General features: G+C 35.9%; 1 protein-coding gene across 1 annotated transcript; it reads right to left on the bottom strand.

Moving 5' to 3' along the window:
* Positions 1-4,480: 4,480 nt before the first annotated feature.
* On the bottom strand, positions 4,481-8,613 carry LOC107785268 (wax ester synthase/diacylglycerol acyltransferase 11). Its single transcript, XM_016606531.2, is given in 8 exon segments — positions 4,481-4,925; positions 5,052-5,189; positions 5,488-5,697; positions 5,874-5,962; positions 6,343-6,409; positions 7,301-7,567; positions 7,570-7,920; positions 8,321-8,613. Coding segments are annotated over 8 exon segments (1,530 nt in total). The 5' UTR covers positions 8,564-8,613; the 3' UTR covers positions 4,481-4,760.
* Positions 8,614-21,165: the final 12,552 nt, after the last annotated feature.

The following is a 21,165-nucleotide window of genomic DNA, read 5'->3' as shown; positions in this document are numbered from 1 at the left end:
TTCTACCCAGTTATATACAACTACAATATCATACAACTTAAATATAAATTTTATACAATATATTTTTGTATATATTTTGTATCTGATTTGTATATATTTTTATTTGTGGTGTGTGCTTCTTCTTCTCTAAAATTTCAATCAAAACTTACTCTCTTAGTATAATTTTGATACATATCAATAACTTTATGTAAAATGATTGTATTGATAACTTAAATACAAATTATATACAATGATTCATACATTATACAACTATTGTTCGACTTTAATACAACATTCAAATAAAAAATATATATAACTACATGTCACGACCCGAAATCTCACCTGTCGTGATGGTGCCTATCTCAATACTAGGCAAGCCGACAACATCAATAACCCATAATTTCTTTTAAATATGAAAAAACATAATAATTGAGTTTAAGAGAAAATCTCACAAATACTAGATATAAATACACTCCCAAAACCCGGTGTCACTGAGTACATGAGCATCTATACATTATAAGTCTGGAAAATACGATCTATAATAGTCTGAGACCAAATACAGTAAACAAGGAGATAGGAAAGGAGAGACAAGGTCTGTGAAATACGGCAGCTACCTCTAAATCTCCGAAAAATCAACTGTGCAAAAGAATCAACACTTGTTGTGTCCGGGATCACCTGGATCTGCACACGAAGTGCAGGGTGTAGTATGAGTACAACCAACTCAGTAAGTAACAATAATAAATTAGGACTGAAAGTAGTGACGAGTTTAGCTAAGTCCAAATATAATAATTTTTAACACAAAAAGGGTAGACATGATCTCAAGTTCAACATTTGAAATTCCACAGTAATTCTATATCAACTTCGACTGAAACAGAAGATAGTATCTTTCAGAAATTTCCAAAACAGTGATATATGCCAGCTAAAATGCAGCAATAATAAAATCAATGCATCCTCTCAGAGTAATAGTCACTCAGTCCTGCCATTCACTCCAACCTCATAGTCACTATTTCCTCACAATCACTCATTCCTCACCGTCACTCATTTCTCTCAATCACTCAACACTCGGTACTCGGCACTCGGCACTCGCACTCAGTAGGTACCTGCACTCACTGGGGGTATGTACATACTCCAGAGGGGCTCCTTCAGTCCAAGCGCTATAACAAGCCAATCATGGCATAAATCAATAAAATATGTTGCGGCGTGCAGTCCGATCCCATAAATATCCTCACAATTAGGCCCTAGGGCTCACTCAGTCATCAACCTCTCCAATCTCTCGGGCTCTCAGAAAGCATGATAAGCAGCCCAACAACAGTGATATGATGCATCAATAATGAACAAGAGAGACTTAGATGTAATATGCAAGTAAAATCGCGAATGAGTACAAAATAGTAATTTAATAGATAATTCAACATGTACACGACCTCTGTGGGTCCCAATAGTGTCAACACATAGTTTAAACATGATTTATAGTTCAATTTCCCTAATACGTGGAAAAATATACGGGTAACAACAACTTATTCAACTACACAGATCCATGGAATTGACCAAGTCAAAATTTCTACGGTGCATGCCCACACGCCCGTCACCTAGTATGTGCGTCACCTCAAAACTAATCACATAACACATAATCCGGGGTTTCATATCCTCAGGACCAAATTTAGAATTGTTACTTACCTCAAACCGTGTAATTCTTCATTTCGCTATGATTGCCACGAGAATTGGTCTCTGAAAGCCTCGAATCTAGCCACAATTAATTTGATTCAGTCAATACCAATTATTATAATTAATTCCATAAGGAAATACTAATTTTTTCAATAAAATCTGAAATTTAACTCAAACATTGCCCGTGGGCCTCATGTCTCAGAACTCGACAAAAGTTACAAAATATGAGCGCTCATCCAACCACGAGTCCAACCATATAAATTTCACACAATTCCGGCATCAACTCGACCCTCAAATCTTCAATTAAAATCTTGGAAGATTTCTACCATTTTCAACACAATCTTTACCCATTTGAACTCAACAATCTTTCCACAAACCTTATTGGTATGTGTATATATAAATAATACTCTCACACCCAAGAATCATACTCCCAATGACCAATCTTTACCCAAACTCGAAATTGAAGACTAGTGTTAGAAATTCTTACCTCTTTGAAGCCCTAGCAAGATCCTTGTGAAATCTTCAAACCTTGAACAGGAATTGATGGACAGATGACTAGGTCTTTACTTTCTCTCTCTAAGATGCTCTCACCTCTCTCTAAAATATCAGATGAAACCCTTCAAAATGACCCCCAATAGTGTTTTATAAGAATGGGGTCAGGTTTATAAAATAAAAAAAATAAAGCTCTGAAACACACTTTGCGGTTACATATGCGACCGCATAATGCTCTTGTGGCCCGCATAATAGGTCACAAAAATGGCCTCCAGAACTGGGCAACGCTGCCTTAGTCTGCGGTCGTTATGCGATCCGCATACCTATTCTGCGATCGCATAATGCACCACAGAACTGATCTGCGGTCGCATAATGCGCTGCAGACTTTCGTCCATACTTGCCCCATTCCTGATTCACTCTGCGACCATTATGCGGTCCGCAGAGTGATTTTGCGACCGTAGAGTGGGACGCAGAAATGACCTTTTTCGGTAAAAAGTTTTCCTTTACTCATCGACGCATTGTTCAACCCAAAAAGTCCCAGCCGCGGCGAGCAAGTGTGGACTAATTAATCTTCCTCGACACCATAAAACCTTAATTTTTATAGCAAAAGTTCTCCGGGGGTCGTTACACATAAGTCAACATTCGGTCACCCTTTTTAACTTAAGTTCTAAACCTTGGAACTAAGTGTTTCAAACCTCACCGGACCCGGACCAATTACCTCGGCAAGTCAAATAACAACTGAAAAGCACAATTTGAGCAGTAAATAGGGAGACGAGGTTGTAATACTCAAAACGACCGGTCGGGTCGTTACACTATAAAGAGAATACAATTTATATACAATTATACTACAACTTTAGATAAGACTGGGTTGCTATAGTGGTGAGCACCCTCCACTTCTAACCAAGAGGTTGTGAGTTCGAGTCACCCCAAGAGCAAGGTGGGGAATTCTTGGAGGGAGAGAGCCGAGGGTCTATCGGAAATAGCCTCTCTACTCCAGGATAGGGGTAAGGTCTGCGTACACACTACCCTCCCCAGACCCCACTAGTGGGATTATACTGGGTTGTTGTTATTGTTGTTGTTGTATACTACAACTTTACTACAACTTCGTTAGTATATTGTATGCCATGTCGTCTTCTTCTTCTTCTTCTTTTTCTTCTTCTTCTTCTTCTTCTTCTTCATCGAGTTTCAATCTGAAATTCAGCCAAAATCAAGTCTAATCTTCACCAAACACCCTCAAAATTGAGATATAAACTCCAAACAATATTTTCAATAGTTTGCAACAACACCCAACCAAAACAAATAATGATTATTGAAAACCCAAATTCGAATTCAAAGCTTCAAAATTTTTTAATAGCTGTCAATGGTGGAGAATCAAACACCTTCAAAATTTATTGATTGACAATTTCAATTTGAACACCAATTGTGCAACATGAAAGAAAATTGCTAAGTTAAAACTCTATAGTAAAACGATTGAAATCCATTGATAAATTCCATTAAAAATATATACAACATAAAAGGATAAAAAATAGAGGACATCAGAGGAAGAAAAATTGGGAAAAGAACAGAGAATGGGAGATTGAGAGAGAGAGAGAGAGAGAGAGAGAGAGAGAGAGAGAGAGAGAGAGAGAGAGAGACGGGGAGAGAGAGCGCAGGAGGGGGAGAGAATAAGGATGGAAAATAATTGATTTCTTATTCAATTCCTAATATAAAAGGGATACTTATTTAATTCCTAAAGTGTATAGAATTGATAAATTGTATATGCCTATGTAATTAAATTGAAACTTGAGTAGGGGGTAATAAAGTTTCAAATAGTGTATAGGAAGGTAAAAATTCATTTTCCTTTTGATTCAAAAATTCTATCAGTAGACGGAAGCATAATTCCTGATCCATATCAATTGATGGACGACCTTGAACAATCTCTACAATTTATCAAGAATGATGTGTTGACAATGGCGGATCTAGAGTATAGTAAATAGATTTTCGGAAATCCAGTAATTTTTGTGTAGATCATGTATTTGTATTAAAATATTTACTAAATATCTATAAATATATAATTGTGAACCCAATTATTATTATATATTAATTTAAAATTACTATATAGTTCCTATAAATTTCAAATTCTAGATCCACCTCTGTGGGCAGAAAGAGGCCTTTTCTATGAATAAAAAATATTTAACAAGAGAACATATCCTTAGTTTGATCTTGTGGTTTTATAGACTCAAATGTTACGATTCTTAGTTTTTAATCTTATACAGTTATAACAGTCTTGTTTGTTGCGATACTTTTTGGATGCTATAGTGAAGTAGTGTTCTAGAGAACATATATTATAACATAACATGAAAAAATAGTTCCTAAAAACAGAATTTTATTGACAATAATATTGGTACACAAGTACAATGCTTATCAACGTCACAACAACATTAACAAAATATAATATTTTCTTTATATCCTATATAAGGAAAAATCTTATTGACAATAATATTGGTATACAAGTACAAAGCTTATCAACGTCACAACAACAACAACCAAATATAATAATTTGAGCAATAAGGGATACATATGATAAATGCATGAATCATCAAATAAGGACTAAATCTTAAGATTCATTGAGTTCTTAAATGTGTAAGCTAGCCAACTTTGGTTCTGAATTTTGAGAGGGCATCCTCTTTGATAAGCCTGAATGATTCGACAAAATCATCTCCAAGTTGGTTCGGATCTGGAATTATTCCTTCATCAACTGCTACTGCAAATGTTAACTTCTTGGCATAACTACACCCATGAACCATTATCCCCTATAATACAATATGCATTTGAATTTAGCGAATGTTGACTTGAGTAGTTTTGTTTTTCAATTATATAACTGATCTCAACTAGTTTGTGATTGAAAAACAGTTGCTTGATTAATTGAAGAAACTTACAGTGGGTTGTCCATAACATGTTGGAGCAATGAATGTCAATGGGTGGCCTGAGCAAGAAACTTCTTCTAGCGGACCGGCTACGTTTGAAAAGAATATTGTCGTATGAGATAGAACTCTTGCAGCAAGAGTTGTCGCACCCTATGTGCGAAGCAATAATTAAGCAAAAAACGAGTTAGGTCTAGATTTCAAGTTTCAACGACAATTAAAAAACATCTCTATTTTGATTGATAATTTTAGGGCTTTTTTCACTCTTAGCTCGCGCCAGAAACTATTTACATTCGGTAGCCGAAAAGTATATAATTTTTGTATATAACATACAGAATGTATATATACACAAAAAATATATATATTTTTCGGCTATATTTTGAGGGCGGCTATACAATGTCATTTTCTCATAATTCTTTTTAAGATGTAAAGAAAAAGAATGGAGTACTACCTTAAATCCAAATAACTTGATTATGAGTTGTGAGAGATAAAAGGTGCATAGAGACCCAAGCGAATGCTTCGTTCGATCCATTGTTGTCTTAGCTTTGCGAACATAGTCGAGAGGATTATCTAATTGGGATATAGATAAGGGAATTATGTAAAAGCCAAAACAATTTCCTTGTATCACTACAGCATTCTTCTCAATCATTTCAGCTATAGCCTGCCATAACAATCATGTGAAATCAATTGATAATTAGGCACATATGTTTGCCATAGTAGTAACACAGTTATCAATCTTTAAGCAAAATATTATTGCATCAATATCTTGTGAATACTAGCTATAAGTAACCTTGGATGATTTTCGGTTTTACATGCGGTAGATGAAGAAATACTCACTTGGACTCCTAAAGCTGGTCTCAGATTCACTACAACACTGGCTCTGCATCTCATTTTTTGTGGTGAAAACTTCCTCTTCCCTTCAATTTCTAGATATGGTCATGTTAAGAATAAACACAATAAAAGTTAGGCAGCATGGTCTTTATGTCATTGTTACACACAACCACAGATATATGACTTTTATATCCCCCTCCCCCCAAAAAAATATGACTTTCTATTTTAATTCATTAGCCAAAAGAAAAAAAAAGAGTAATTCCTTTGCAAAAGGAACCATATGAGTTGCACCTAACATGATTAATTCATAGATTATGAGGGCAAAAAAATTCTATTTCTATTTATTCACTTGTTTCCTTGGTTGATGTTTGTGATGAAATACCTATACGCCCTTAACAGTATGTTATTGTGGTACTTCCATGTAAAAATTGCGTATCAAAATTCTTTACAAGTACACGATGAGAAGTTTAAATACCGTATCTTCGGTGGATATAACGAGACAGAGCTGCTTGTGTTATCCCCATAATAACGTCATTAACAGTCTAAATTCACAATAGCAAAAATAAAGAAGAGCTTAGGTCAGAGATAAAGGCAACAACAGTGAAAAAAAGTTCAAATTAGCATAAACAGGTGAAAAGATAGAGAAATACACACAAATCCAGCCCATCTGAAGGAAAATTCTACTAGACAAGTGTGTTTATAATAATACGAAATTCATTTTCTTGTTGGAAAATACTTTTTCGTTAGAAGGTCAAGATTTGCTAGTGTTTAGTTATCAGAAAATATTTTTCATCAGATATGTAGAATGTTTGCAATACTAAGTTATTACTACTTTTTGTTTTAAATAAGGTTCCCAGTATGTTCTGGGCTTTCATAACATATCAGAAAGTTACATCTGAGCAGGGTATAGCCTAAGGTCAGCGTCCACAAAAGAACCTGTACACAAGATTTCATGCAAGCAAATATCTCTGTCTATGGTTACAATTCGATTAGTAATTAAGTGGGTTTGGGTCTAGCACTAGTAAGTTTGTCGATCAAATTTAATACGCAAAAAGATGATATAAGGAAGTGTCATGATCTGAGCTGGACCTCTAATATAGTTGCTAATTAACATTGCATATAGTTTAAATCTCTTTCAAGCTAAGGAGCTAACAAGAAATGACATTATCCTAGTTTAATTTCAATCTTTTTATGAATCTTGTATACCCTCACGCCTCGACAAGCTAAAAATCTGGTTTAGCTTATTACGGCATGTAGGACAAGAACTCTATTTGTTCAATCGGATGTGCTTTCCTAGTTTAAGAAATCAATAAAAAGAGAATATTAAAAGCAATTACGAAATAAAATAAAGTTTCTCTGACGAGATTAAATCCATGAAAAGGGATTAATGCTGTCCAACCTTGGATTTTAGGTTTATAATATACTATACTTACAGAGTTCGTTAAATTCTTTATGAATTTAATGTCGTTCAAGCTAACAGTCCGATAGATAAATCTCCGACGAGTAGACGACTTAAATCCTTGTGCAACTGTGAAAGGTGACTGAGAGTCTTTCAAGAAGAGAGCAGTCGCTACAAACAACAAAACATCAACAACTGTATTGAACAAAAGTCGGATGCACGACCACAACTTTACGAGGTACTGCCACATCAAAGACCGAATACTTGTTCTGTTGTTTGATAAATTTGATTTGCCGAAGATGAAGAAGAAGAAACCAGGAGTGTGGGCAAAGAAGTAGGATCCGAACTTTTCCGAAAACAAGAGAGTAAAAGCGAAACAAGGGAAACTCCATCGCCAAGAGAATGATGAAGACGGAAAATACAAGTAGCCTCGGCATGGGAGGTTTTCGCGTTAAGGATGTGAAGATCCCATAGAGGTTTCGACATGTCAATATTGGCCGTGCTTAGGTTTGATATATACTCTTCTACCAACTTGTCCGTATCCATATTATTGGGGTTTGATTTAATAAGGTCAGGGACTGTAACATGATCATCTATATTGACTGTCGTGGGAACCCATTTCATCTTTCGGCTGTCATCACTCTCATCAATAACCTGTTGATGTTACAACACAAACTAAAAGCATCAGATTTTATTCAAAACTTGTATAGACTTTACACTACTGTGGTATTAAACATAATTACGAGAAATTGTCTTTATATGAAATGTGAGTTAGTCTAATTTTTTATTAACTTGCTACGTACTATAATTAATTTATAGTGTAAAAGCTGTTATACATACAATTTTATCTAAATTAAGTGCCATATACCCAAAACTACGTACATGAGATATGGAATATTTTCCTCCATAAGCTGTAAGCTGGCTAAGACAATGCCAAGTTACTTATAAATTAATGATGACCCAATATGTCTCAAACATCTTTTCTATATGTATGTACCTTATTATTAATTCTAACTAATTAATAGGTATTCCAATGCACCATTGAGTTAATTACCTGCAAACTCGAAAACCGCGGATGTTTAAGCAACTTGCCTTGAATTTCAGCTTTCATGGCATCAACATTAATTGGTACTTTCCAACCCATGATTGCTAAGATGTAAAGATTGTAGTTTGGTTCATGAAACATTCGAGAGGTTGGACTCATAAGTAATGCTTCTTCTTCTCCTCCATTTTCATCTAATTTCTTTGTTGTTCGTATAGGTTTCATGACAACCATATTGTTTTCACCACGCTCCATATCTTAGAACAAATATTAAGTGATGTTGACTTATTTATCTACGAAGCAAATATTGCTGATAAAAGGCTCCAATTATATAGAGAAGAACCAAAGCTTTATTGGGTGCACAGATAGATTTCAACCGTACGACGAAGCTTTCATCATTGAAAGCACACAACTGTCTTGATAATCTAGTTTTGGAAGTCTAGACACAGTAATTTAGACTACTTTTAGTGAAATGTTTAAAGGGGTAAATTGGATTACTGACTTCACTCACATGAAGAAAGGAAATAGTTACTACCAAATTGACAGCTATCTATAAGCTACCTATTTTATTTAGGGAAAAGGGCCTAAACTACCCTGACCTATTGGACTATATACCCTTAGTCCACCTATTGAGTTAAATACCCCGCAGTTTTCTTTTGCCTTAAAAATACCCTTAAACACTAACTGACCATTTAAATAAAATTGGAAAAGGCCAAAATTGCCCTGGTATATTGAATTTAAAAATGCCCTTCGTTAATTAACCATATATATATATATATATATATATATATATGAATGCCCATCTCCAAAGATCCAAATCCAAATTTAATACTAAAATCCATATCTAATCTCCTTCCGTCTTTTCCAATGAGTTTTATCTTCTTTTTGGAAAATTATATGTCCAAAAAAGTTATTTTGTATTTATTTTAAACTAGGTACAATAGACATGCTAGGTATGTTGTACTGTTTGGTTGCATTTTTTGTGTGCAGAGTACATATTAACTTCTTACATTATCTGCGCGCTTGAGGTGTGTTTAATATTTTCAGCATTAAACTTTAGTGAATTTTTCAGTTCTTAGCATCAAATTTAGCCTCTGCACTGTAGTTAAATTTGATAGTTCTCTTGTTTTGAATTATAATTATTGGATAAGTATGCAATTTTGGAACCGTAGGTGAGCCAGTCTAGTGAATTTAAATAGTTCTAGAGTTCATCAGACATAATAACCATAAATTAAATTTCATAATAAGAATATACCAAAAGAATGATAAAACTCATTGGAAAAGAAAGAAAGACACCAGATGTCGAATTTTATTATTAAGTTTTAATGTGGATCTTATGGGTAGTTGAATCTTTATAGACCGGTGAGTCATATTTGATAGGTAGTTAACAGAGGGCTTTTTAAACCAAATCAGATAGATCAGGGACAGTTTTGGCCTTTTTCTATTTTGTCTTAAATGGTTTGTTAGTTTTTAGGGCATTTCTTTTGGCACAAAAAAGTAGCAGCAATATTTTTGGCTCAATATATAGTCGGAGAACATTTTTATACCAATTTTAATTGGCTATGGGCATTGTGGCCCTTTTCCGATCTGTTTATTGCTCTTCAAGGCAAATAAACATAATCAACAGTTTTGCATTTGCACTTGTTATCTGGAGCTTAGATCATAAGTATATAGTTGAAAATTTTAATATACTAAAAAAGTCATCAAGAGTCATATAAAAGAATGATGAGCAGTGATAATATAAACTTACCTCTTAAATCCTCATGCCTATCTGAACTGGAATAAACGTGTTAAATCAGCATTTAAAAGTGAGTGGTTGGTGTACTTAAACCTTTAATTTAAGTTCAACGTTATCCTCGTGCCATTTGCGCTCTGATTAAAACACAGTGAGAGTTGATGCTGACTGTTGAGGAAATTGTTCACCTTTTTTTTAAGAAACTTTTTGAAACGTATGGTCATAAAAGTTTAAGGGACAACGGTTTTGTAGAGTCGTGATATTTGTATGGTAAAAATTAAACAGAAAATATATTTGGCCACACTAATAATGGCCCAAATGTCTAGAATAGGGGTATTATGGTAACTTCGCATGGCTTTTGAGGGCATAATGGATAATTATGCATTTTTGTTTTCCATCTATACCCTTTAGCAATTTTTTATTTTAATTTAATTTTTTCATACAACTCTTTCTCATTATTTTAATTGTATTACATTCCCTAGGCTTCTTTCACATACACATGCATGGCTACATCATTTTCCATAAAGTACTCAATGCACATATACACATATTATACTAAACAAAATATATTGAAATATACACATAGTATACTAGAGAAAATACGACCTCTCTATATATAGATAGAGGAGCCTTACAAGACTTAGAAAGCTTCGAGAAGACTCTGTATACATTTCAACTACTACACTCATCTTGCATTGATCACTTTCTAACCCTAAACTCTTAAATATATAGTGCTTCACCTAAGAAGCTTTTTCGGCCACCATTTTCCTATCTTTATTTTCTCCTTCTTCATCTTTTATCTTTCTTTTAGAGTTAAGGGTTAGATTAAGAAATCGGGGACAAGAAAAGGAATAATGCTTCGAGAGTCTATGTTGTATTTCGTGGTAAGAGGCATGGATTATACAACTCTTGGCGTCAGTGTGATCCTATGATTACTGATGTCAAGGGTAGCATCTTCAAGATTTTCAAATCGTATGATGAAGTCATAGCAGCATTCAATTAGTTCAGAAAAAGTTCTCAAGCTGATAATATATCGGCATCGAAGGTGCATGTGGTATTTCGTGGTAAAAAGCCCAGATTATACAACTTTTGGTGTGAGTGTGCTCCTATAGTTATAGGTTTCAAAGGAAGCATCTTCCAGCCTTACAAATCTTATGATGAACCCATAACAGCATTCAATGAATTCCAAGAAGCAAATACTGACAGTGAAGAACCATCTTCAAGTTCGTTTGTAGATGAAAGTGGTGTAGGGGTTGAAGGTGATAATGGAACAAGTGTTATTTCATCTGTGTTTTTAGCTGGAATGTTTGTAAGGTTGAAGATATCAGAAAATTATTTAGTTTGATTATTAATAAAACTATATTTCCCCTTATGAACTGAATATTGTGTCTATATTGTTGGATCTTAATTGAAAAGTTTGCTGCATAAGTACTTCTTCTATTCTCAACTATTTTTAAGTTTTTTACATATTTCTTGACAATATATTTTCCTACTGTCCAAAGTTGGTGCCATAAGTTCATTGTGCTATCTTTATTTGGAAAAACATTGACCACATTTAGAGAACTTAATTAATCTTTACAAATGCTGCTCTTATTTCTTTCATTGCATTAGGCATCAAATGAACAATTGCACTTTTGAAGACAATTTGACTATTTTGTTAACTGGCATCAAACGATCATTTAAGTAAAAAAATTGATTCAAAGACATAATATAATGATTCAAAGACCCTATGCAACCATTACACTTCTCAGTAGCCACCTCCACTCCTCCATATGGACATTATACTTCCGAGCAACCACTTTTACTCCTCCATGCGTCCATTACACTTTCCAGTAGCCGCTTCCACTCCTTCATACAACCATTACACTTCCTAGTAGTCAATTTCACTCCTCCATGCACCATTATACTCCTTCATGCAACAATTACTCTTCTACATGACCACAATTAATTATCGAAACTTGTCTTTATCCATCCGTCTATACATATTTTGGATAAAAAAAGTTTTAACTTCTGTCATATAGTGGCAGTGCCCTACATAAATTTTATCTCATTGTCTTAACCTTATATTTATCAGACTTGAGTAAACCATATAAAGAATACTTATTTGACCTTTGTTTAGGTTTAGGTTTAGGTTTTGGTGGTTGAATTCTATTAATAACGGATCGGTCTCCAAAATTTTGTATTGGTAAATACAATTTTTGATTTTTCGTGTTGATTTTTCCACTTCTCTATGAGCAAATTATTATCGATTTTTAGACTTTTTTTTAAGATAAGCTTCCCAGTCTTGTTCTTGGTTGTAAAAGGATAGAAAAGACGAGGGGGACTTGGCCTAAAACTATTAAATATAGTTCCAGTTTAGTCATTTTTTGCACTAAATATATTAAATAATTTTCAGTTTAAATAAACTTTTTTTAATCGAGTAGTCTTCTTAAAATAAATAAATATAACAATAATCATTGAAAAAAACACAAACAATATTATAAGGAACAATCATATTAATCCAGAAATATATTCTTACAATACTACTTTGATCCATATGAAGTCACTACATATAACTAAAAGCACATATGATGAGCGAAGCATAAGGTGTTCCTTGCACTTCAACAAAGTATATCGCAGTCCCTAATGTAGCCCCAACTAGTTCAAAGAAAAGAACACTCCCTTTCTTCATATTATTTTCGACAGCAAATTGTTTTCACCCCTTAACGAGTCTTCTCCAAACACCACTTGTGAGAGTCGCAACCCACTCCTTCCTATTATATAGAAGAATTATTTTAGCTGAAACAGGAGGAAGATAGTCACAGATGCTTTTTGGAAGAAACTACAAAAATATAATATAAAGATAGGGTTCATGATTCATTGCTAATTGGGATAATCAATAGCAATCATGTCATGAAATTTTTTAAAAAAATTACCAAATCATCACGCTTAATGTACGATCTAGGCACGTTCATCCTAAACTATGGATAGAAATCATCTTCAATCCATCTGTTAGCATTCATATTTAGAGTATTTATTTTGTTTGGAGAGTTGAAAATATTGTTTAACACTTTAAATTGTGTTTAAGAGATATATAAAGAGTCAAAACTTTTAATTTCCCTCAAATCATATTTTTACTTTTTCCTTTGTTTTCCTCCGAAAATTTTATTTGAAATTTTAGTCCAAATATGTTATCTTGTTTTCCCTCCTAATAAAGAAGCTAGAATACATTTTAGTCCTAAATTTTAATCATATTTTTTCTTTTATTATAATTAAGATTAACCAATAGAAATATATAGAATTATATATTGACTATTATATAAACGATCAATATGACCTTAATGAATGAAATTATATATTGGCTATGTATAACATAGGCCATATGATTATAACCTTAGTCAATGGACTTATGAATAACTATAGGCCGACACGTATGACCTTAATGAATGGAATTATATATTGGCTATTATATAAATGGTCAATATAACTATGAATCACAACTATATAATTAGCATAGTCCATATGAATAAAATCTTAGTCAATAAACTTATATGGTTGCTATGAATAACTAGTGGCCGATACATATGACCTTAATGAATGAAATTATATATTGGCTATTATATAAACGATCAATATAACTATGAATCACAACAATGTAATTAGCATAGGCCATATGAATAAAACCTTAGTCAATGGACTTATATGGTTGCTATGAATAACTAGTGGCTGATACGTATGACCTTAATGAATGAAATTATATATTGGCTATTATATAAATGGAGAGCGCAAAACACACATCACAACGATGTAATTAGTATAGGCCATATGAATAAAACCTTAGTCAATGGACTTATATGGTTGCTATGAATAACTAGTGGCCGATACGTATGACCTTAATGAATGAAATTATAAATTGGCTATTATATAAACGGTCAATATAACTATCAATCACAATGATGTAATTAGCATAGGCCATATGACTTTAACCTTAGTCAATGGACTTATATGGTTGCTATGAATAACTAGAGGCCGATACGTATGATCTTAATGAATACAATTATAAATTGGTTATTATATAAACAATCAATATAACTATGAATCACAATGATGTAATTAGCATAGGCATATGACTATAACCTTAGTCAAAGGACTTATATGGTTGCTATGAATAACTAGTGGCCGATACGTATGACCTTAATAAATAAAATTATATATTGGCTATTATATAAACGGTCAATATAACTATGAATCACAACGATGTAATTAGCATAGGCCATATGACTATAACCTTAGCTAATGGACTTATATGGTTGCTATGAATAACTAGTATAACCTTAATGAATGAAATTATTAATTGGCTATTATATAAACGGTCAATATAACTATGAATCACAACGATGCAATTAGCATAGGCCATATGACTATAACCTTAGTCAATAGCTATTGATTATTAAAAGGGGACTAAATATACAAAATACATAACGTAATTCATTAATATTTCATAATCAAAATTGCTACTTAGGATTCAAGGTTACTCGAATTTATATACCGTATAAATTTTCGAAAAACAATATGCGTATACATACGAAGGCTTTGATCTTTCCATCCATATAAATTTTATTTTGAAAAACATATATAACAGTATACATATACATGCGAAGACTTTTGATCTTCCCATGAGAGAATGATGATTTTATGGGATCAATATTTTGGGATAATCAATAGTTATTAGTTTATTTGGGAGGAAAATATTTTGGAGGGAAATATTAAGCCAAATATGAAGTGTTTTAAGGGTATTTCATTGGTTTGGCCATTATGAGTGTGGCTAAATAGTATCACCCAAAGTTAAATTGCTTTAGAATAGACTAATAAGAAAAGTGTGTCATTTGAATTGAAACGGAAAAAATACTTCCTTTTTTTCCAATCTTATCTTTATACTAAATAATTTGGAAGTTAGCTGGGGAGTCACGATCCAACTGAACAGACTTCACAACTAAATGTCACGTCTGAAATAATGTAGATTAATTGGTTCTTATTTCTGAATGGTTAATTTCGAACTATACAATAAATGGCGATGTTAACAATTAACAACTGATGAAAGGCATCCAATTTGCGTATTTGGTTGTGTACCAGGCATTTGATTAAGAGAATCTTACGGAAATGTTCAAAATACCGTAAACTTACCAACTCTAATCATTAATTACAGATTTATCAAAATTAGTCATTAATTATAAATTTACCAAAACTAGCCAAATATATAAAAAAAAATAAAAATCCAATTGTTTTACCCGAAAAACGGATAGAGTTAAATTTGTACGTAGTTCTAAGGATATGTGGTATAGTTTAATACAAACCGTAAGGACAAATAGAAATATCAAATATGGATTGCAAAGGGTACAAAGTAAATACGGTTGTAAAGAAGATGATTTTTTAGGACTAAACAGGTTGAACCAATTTATGAAGCTTAGAAGAACAACTCTTCTCTATATAGAATAGGATGCTTGAATTACAATGTAAAAATAACTGCCCCTTACAGAAATCATAACCATTCCCTTTATAGTAGAGGGACCTTACTTTAAATATAATTAAAAATACATAGTGGGAGACCCATGATATATCAGTTTTTCCATAATTCCTGCCAGGATTCTCTCCTCTAGTGGGATTGCAATGGCTCTTGTCTGTAAGCTCGATATTGACTCGAGTGTTCGGTCTCGACTCGAACTCTCGATCTTGACTTGAGCTCGATTCTGACTCGGATCCTTGCATTGGTTCGGGGTCAGGGTTGGTCGGTCTCTGAATTATAAGCTCGATAACTTTACTTTGCATCATAGTTCGATTTGGATTCGAACCTGATAATGATATCAAGTTCGACATTGACCGGTCTCTCGGGCTCGAAGGTTGTTTGTACCATCTTCAGAACCCATTTTGAAGTCTTACTCTGATCTATTACGTTTTGACCTCGACCGATCGTACGAAGGCCGAAAATCTATTTCGACCGTATACAGATAGTCCCCTCGTTTCTCGGGAAGGATGTAGTGAGAAACGATATGATTTTTCAACGGTTCGATCGGATTATAAGCTGACGTTTACATTGGGTTCGACTATGACGTACGTGATAGTTGTCCCGTCGATTTAGTCTTTCAAGATATTTAATGCTTGTCAGACGGTGGTCGGCCACTGCTGATACTGAACCGCCATTGCTTTAATCTATAAATAGCCCTTCCTTTTATCATTTACCACTTTTACATCTTCAATCTTCCAAATTTCCTAAGTTCTTTTTCGTTATCTCTCAGTTTATTCGCAAATCTGTGATTTTTCTTTGTAAGATTCTTCTTCTAAACCACCAAATCTTTGTTACCTTTTTGTTTTAAATCCAAAATGGTGAAGACATCAAAGATCATCCCCCGAAAAGACAAAGCTTCTTCTTCCCAATCCGCCGCCGACAAAACACCGGTGGATTCACGGCCTGAGGAGTGCATTCCGGCGGCGTGTGTTCTTACCTCCGATTTCAAACTCAATAAAGGTTCACCGGTCCCTGGCCGGTGTGAGCCCGTATCAAGATATATTTGTCCGATAACCCGGGAGCACATCTATCGGATAAAAAAATATTATAACTGGGAGAACAAAGAAGTGGTAGTGTCGTCTCTCGAAGAGAATATTACTACTCACGTGAGAGGGTTTTTAAGCATGTATACTTACCCTTTCACGTTAGATCCCCTCGACCCCGTTATCATAGATTTTTGTCGCAAATACCTAATAACCCTAGGCCAGATACATCCTTCCTTTTGGCGAATCGTTATTTTGATCCGATATTTTGTGAGTAAAATCGAGGGGATGCCTTTCACCCTCGATCACCTTGTCCGATTATACCGTCCTCGCATTTTTCGAGGAGGGTTAATAAAACTCCAATGTCGAGCTACCAAGGCTCTGTTCTCGAGTATACACGAGGATAAGGATCGAGGCTGGATGGGCAGATTCGTTCGAGTAAGGACTTCGGACCTGATTCTGATCGAAAAGATGACTTTTCCCGAGGAGAGGAACATGAAGCGTAAGTGTAATTCTGCTATTATCTCCTACTATTTTATCCTTTCATTTCCTTCACCAATATTCTCCTTTTGTGATGTAGCGGTTCCCTGGATGCCCGGCACAGTGCCCGATCTCCAGAACTGGGTACGTGATCTGGTTTCGACCTCCTCCTACGTCGAGCGCTCATGGCGCGACTTGTCAAAGGGCCGATGGGAGGCTAAAAATCACGGTAAGCACCTTTTTCGTATCTTTTGATAATTTGAATAAAATGCTTTTCAAAGATATTAATAAAATTTTCCGTGTGTAGGTATGGGCAAAGATGCGGTTTTGAGGCCTTCATCCGTCGAGGAAGAGGCTTCGGCCTCTGTCCCAAAGCCGGTGAAAGATAACAAGAGGAAAAGAGCCCTCGTCCTCGAAGATCAGAAACTGAAGAAAAGGACGGCTCATAAACCGAACAAGAATGTCATTCCTTTGACCGTAGAATCAGTTCTGCGTCTGAGGGATAAAGAAGAAGAGAACGACGGGTTCACACTGGTGGCCCGAACGAAGAAGGCCACCGACGTTCCACAGGCAGCTGGATCGATGGTGGTTCATAAGGCTCCGCCTCGAACTGAGGATATATCGGAGAAAGATTCGGGCAGAGTCCCCGAGTTGTTGGAGATCGAACATGCTTCCCATTGAAGCCAACGGATGGGGGATATGTCTGAAGGGACTCTTCTTGAATCTTTTCGAACCGAAGAAAATCCCCCAGGTGATTCACTTGGGGCAGTAGCAATCGAAGACTCGCCCACCTTTCCTGCTTTTTTCGCAGGGGCGATTCGGGAGGCCCAAGCTTTAGGGGCCCTTGAATTAGATAGGCCTCATGATGAAGAGGATCCTTTTTGTGACCTATTTATCTGTGTCGAGGACACTACCGGTACGAGTGACGGATCGGATCTTTTTCACGGAATGCAGCAGGCTTTGAATCAGGTAAGCCTTAAATTATATGGTGTTACCTTTAAGTTTGCTTTTCTTTTCTAACTTCGTTTCTTCTTTCTTTGTAGGCAGTGGCAGTTCATCGAGAATCATGTTCTCGGTCCCAAACCGAGTTGCGTCGATACGAGGCCGAGCTTCAACGGGTTACGGAGGAGAGGAACTCCCTAAAACTCCTTTTAGGCAAAAGGGGGGGAAAAAATAAAAGACCTCCGAGCTGAGTCGGCCAAGGCTCACCAAGATCAGATCGATCTGTCCGAGAAGGTAATAATACTTTTAAAAGCCTATGGGCTCGATACAAGAATGATGGCTAATCTTTCGATCTCACAGCTGCAGCAGAAAATTGAGATGATCGGAAAACACCGTGAAGAAGTCGATGTGAAAAAAGCGGAGTCTTTGGAGTGGAAAGAAGGAATGGACCGCTTTGCTGCAAAGAAAGAAACTGCTCGAGCCCAATTGTCATCGGCCGAAAACCAACTCCAAAAAATAAAGGAGAAAGGCTCGGTCCAAGCGAGAAGAATAAAGGAGCTCGAGGCTCGGTTGGCCTCTGAACTTGCAAAGGCCGAATCTGACGCCTAAAAGGCAAAGGCTAATACGGATGCGCTCGTGGCCGTCTATCGGGCCAATGATGAAGCTGCCCAAGTCCAAGCAAGAAAGGCAGCCGATACTGCCGATACTCGAGCACATTGGGTCGCTGAACTTGCTAAGTGCCGATCTCGGAGGGAGACCCTCGAAGAGATCCATGCTCGAGGTTTCGACCTCGCTGAAGAGATTAAAAGGGCCAAAGAACTCGAAGTCGAAGCTGAAGCCTTGGTTTTCGATGACGATGATGATTATAATGATGATGATGATGGGAGTAAGAGAAGGTCCGAGAATAGGGGGAGCCCGATAGAGAAGAGACCGCTCCTGGGGATAACCAAGGAGCTTAGTCCTTGATTTTTATGTTGTAATCAATTTTGTAAATAATCTTGTATTAAAATATCCCTTTTTGCCGACTTGATTCTGTTTAGTTTCCTGTCTTATGAAGATTTTATTTACGCCTTATGAATATTTTCACAAGGATTTAGGCAACTTGATCAAATTTGGATTTCGTAGCCTTTGTAACCGAGTGAGCGCTTACTCAGATTTGAAGTGATGTAGCCCTTAAGCCTAGTAGTCGATTGAATGATTCGAACTCGAAATAATGTAGCCCGTAGGCATAATGATCGAGTGAGTGCTTGCTTGAACTCAAAATAAAAATAGCCCATAGGCATAATGTTCGAGTGAGTCTCGAAATAAAAGTAGCCCGTAGGCGTAATGGTCGAGTGAATGATTCGAACTCGAAGTAGTGTAGTCCGTAGGCGTAATGGTCGAGTGAATGATTCGAACTCGAAGTAGTATAGCCCATAGGCGTAATGGTCGAGTGAGTGCTTGCTCGAACTCGAAATAAAAATAGCCCATAGGCGTTATGGTCGAGTGAATGATTCAAACTCGAAGTAATGTAGCCTGTAGGAGTAATGGTCGAGTGAGTGCTTTCTCGAACTCGAAATAAAAATAGCATGTAGGCGTAATGGTCGAGTGAATGATTCAAACTCGAAGTAATGTAGCCCGTAGGTGTAATGGTCGAGTGAGTGCTTGCTCGAACTCGAAAATAAAAGTAGCATGTATGCATAATGGTCGAGTGAATGATTCGAACTCGAAGTAATATAGCTCGTAGGCGTAATGATCGTGTGAGTGCTTGCTCGAACTCGAAAAAAAAGTAGCCCGTAGGCTTAGTAGTCGAGTGAATTATTCGAACTCGATCCTGTTTGCATAATAAATCTCGAAATAGAGGAGTTTTTCTTGGATATAAGATATCGGTATAGAAGAGAACTTTTCTTTGCAAGTCATTATACATGTGTTCATGTTTTGCGTCAGGGCTCGGGCCAACTACATGAGCATGGTTCGTTTTGACCATTTGGCTCTTATAACTTTTCCTATTGGAACCCTGTTGTTATGACATATCTTTCTTACCTCAGAACTTGATATATTTGAGGGCTAATGCCCTCCCATTATTCGAGGTTGATTATGAAGAAGCCTCGGATACTGTTGAATTGCCCTCAGGTAGCACATGGTTGTTGCCTCGTTAAAAACCTCGCCGGGAAAACCCATTTGGGATAAAAGCCAATCTAAGGAAAAAAGAGTGCAACACGTACTTTAAAACCTTAGGTCTCAACGTCTTTGATCGAACTCCTGCGATGTGTTAGCTTTGAATATGTATATATGGGCGAAAGGAAAAAGAGAATCATACCTTAACAATAATATCGTTTGAGGAGTTAGATGTTCCAGTTGTTCGATAATGGCTTGCCATCCATCGTTCCGAGTTTATAAGATCCTTTTCTGACTATATCGAGGACCTGATAGGGTCCTTCCCAATTTGGGTCGAGCTTCCCTTCATTAGGATCTCGAGTATTTATGGTGACCTTCCTTAGGACTTAGTTCCCGATCCTGAAGTGGCGGAGGTTGGTTCTTCTATTATAGTACCTTTCGATTCGTTGTTTTTGTGCAGCCATTCGAACGAGTGTCGCTTCTCGTTTTTTATCTAATAATTCGAGGCTAGTGCTCATTGCCTCATGGTTTGATTCCATCGATGCATGTCGAAACCTTGCACTGGGTTCTCCGACTTTGACTAAAACTAAGGCTTCGGAGCCATACACTAAAGAAAACGGAGTTGCTCCTGTACTGGACTTCGATGTTGTTCGATATGCCCATAAGACTTCGGGCAGAATTTCTCTCCATTTGCCTTTGGCTTCGTTCAATCTTTTCTTCAAGTTTTGGATGATAGTCTTGTTCGTTGATTCAGCTTATCCGTTCCCACTCGGGTGATACGGTGTCGATAATATCCTTTTTATTTTATGATCTTCGAGAAATTTTGTTACTTTACTATCGATAAATTGTTTACCATTATCGCATGTTATTTCTGCGGGTATCCCGAATCGACATACGATGTGATCCCAGATGAAATCTATAACCACTTTTTCTCTTACTTTCTCGAATGCTTGTTCTTCAACCCATTTAGAGAAATAGTCAGTCATAAATAAAATAAATTTAGCTTTACCTGGGGCCCATGGTAGGGGGCCGACGATATCCATCCCCTATTTCATGAATGGCCATGGGTATAGGACTG

This window comes from Nicotiana tabacum, chromosome 19 (assembly GCF_000715075.1).
Source record: "Nicotiana tabacum cultivar K326 chromosome 19, ASM71507v2, whole genome shotgun sequence".
NCBI lineage: Eukaryota > Viridiplantae > Streptophyta > Magnoliopsida > Solanales > Solanaceae > Nicotiana > Nicotiana tabacum.
The sequence above is the reverse complement of the archived record's forward strand: the minus strand, read 5'-3'. Positions and strand labels throughout refer to the sequence as shown.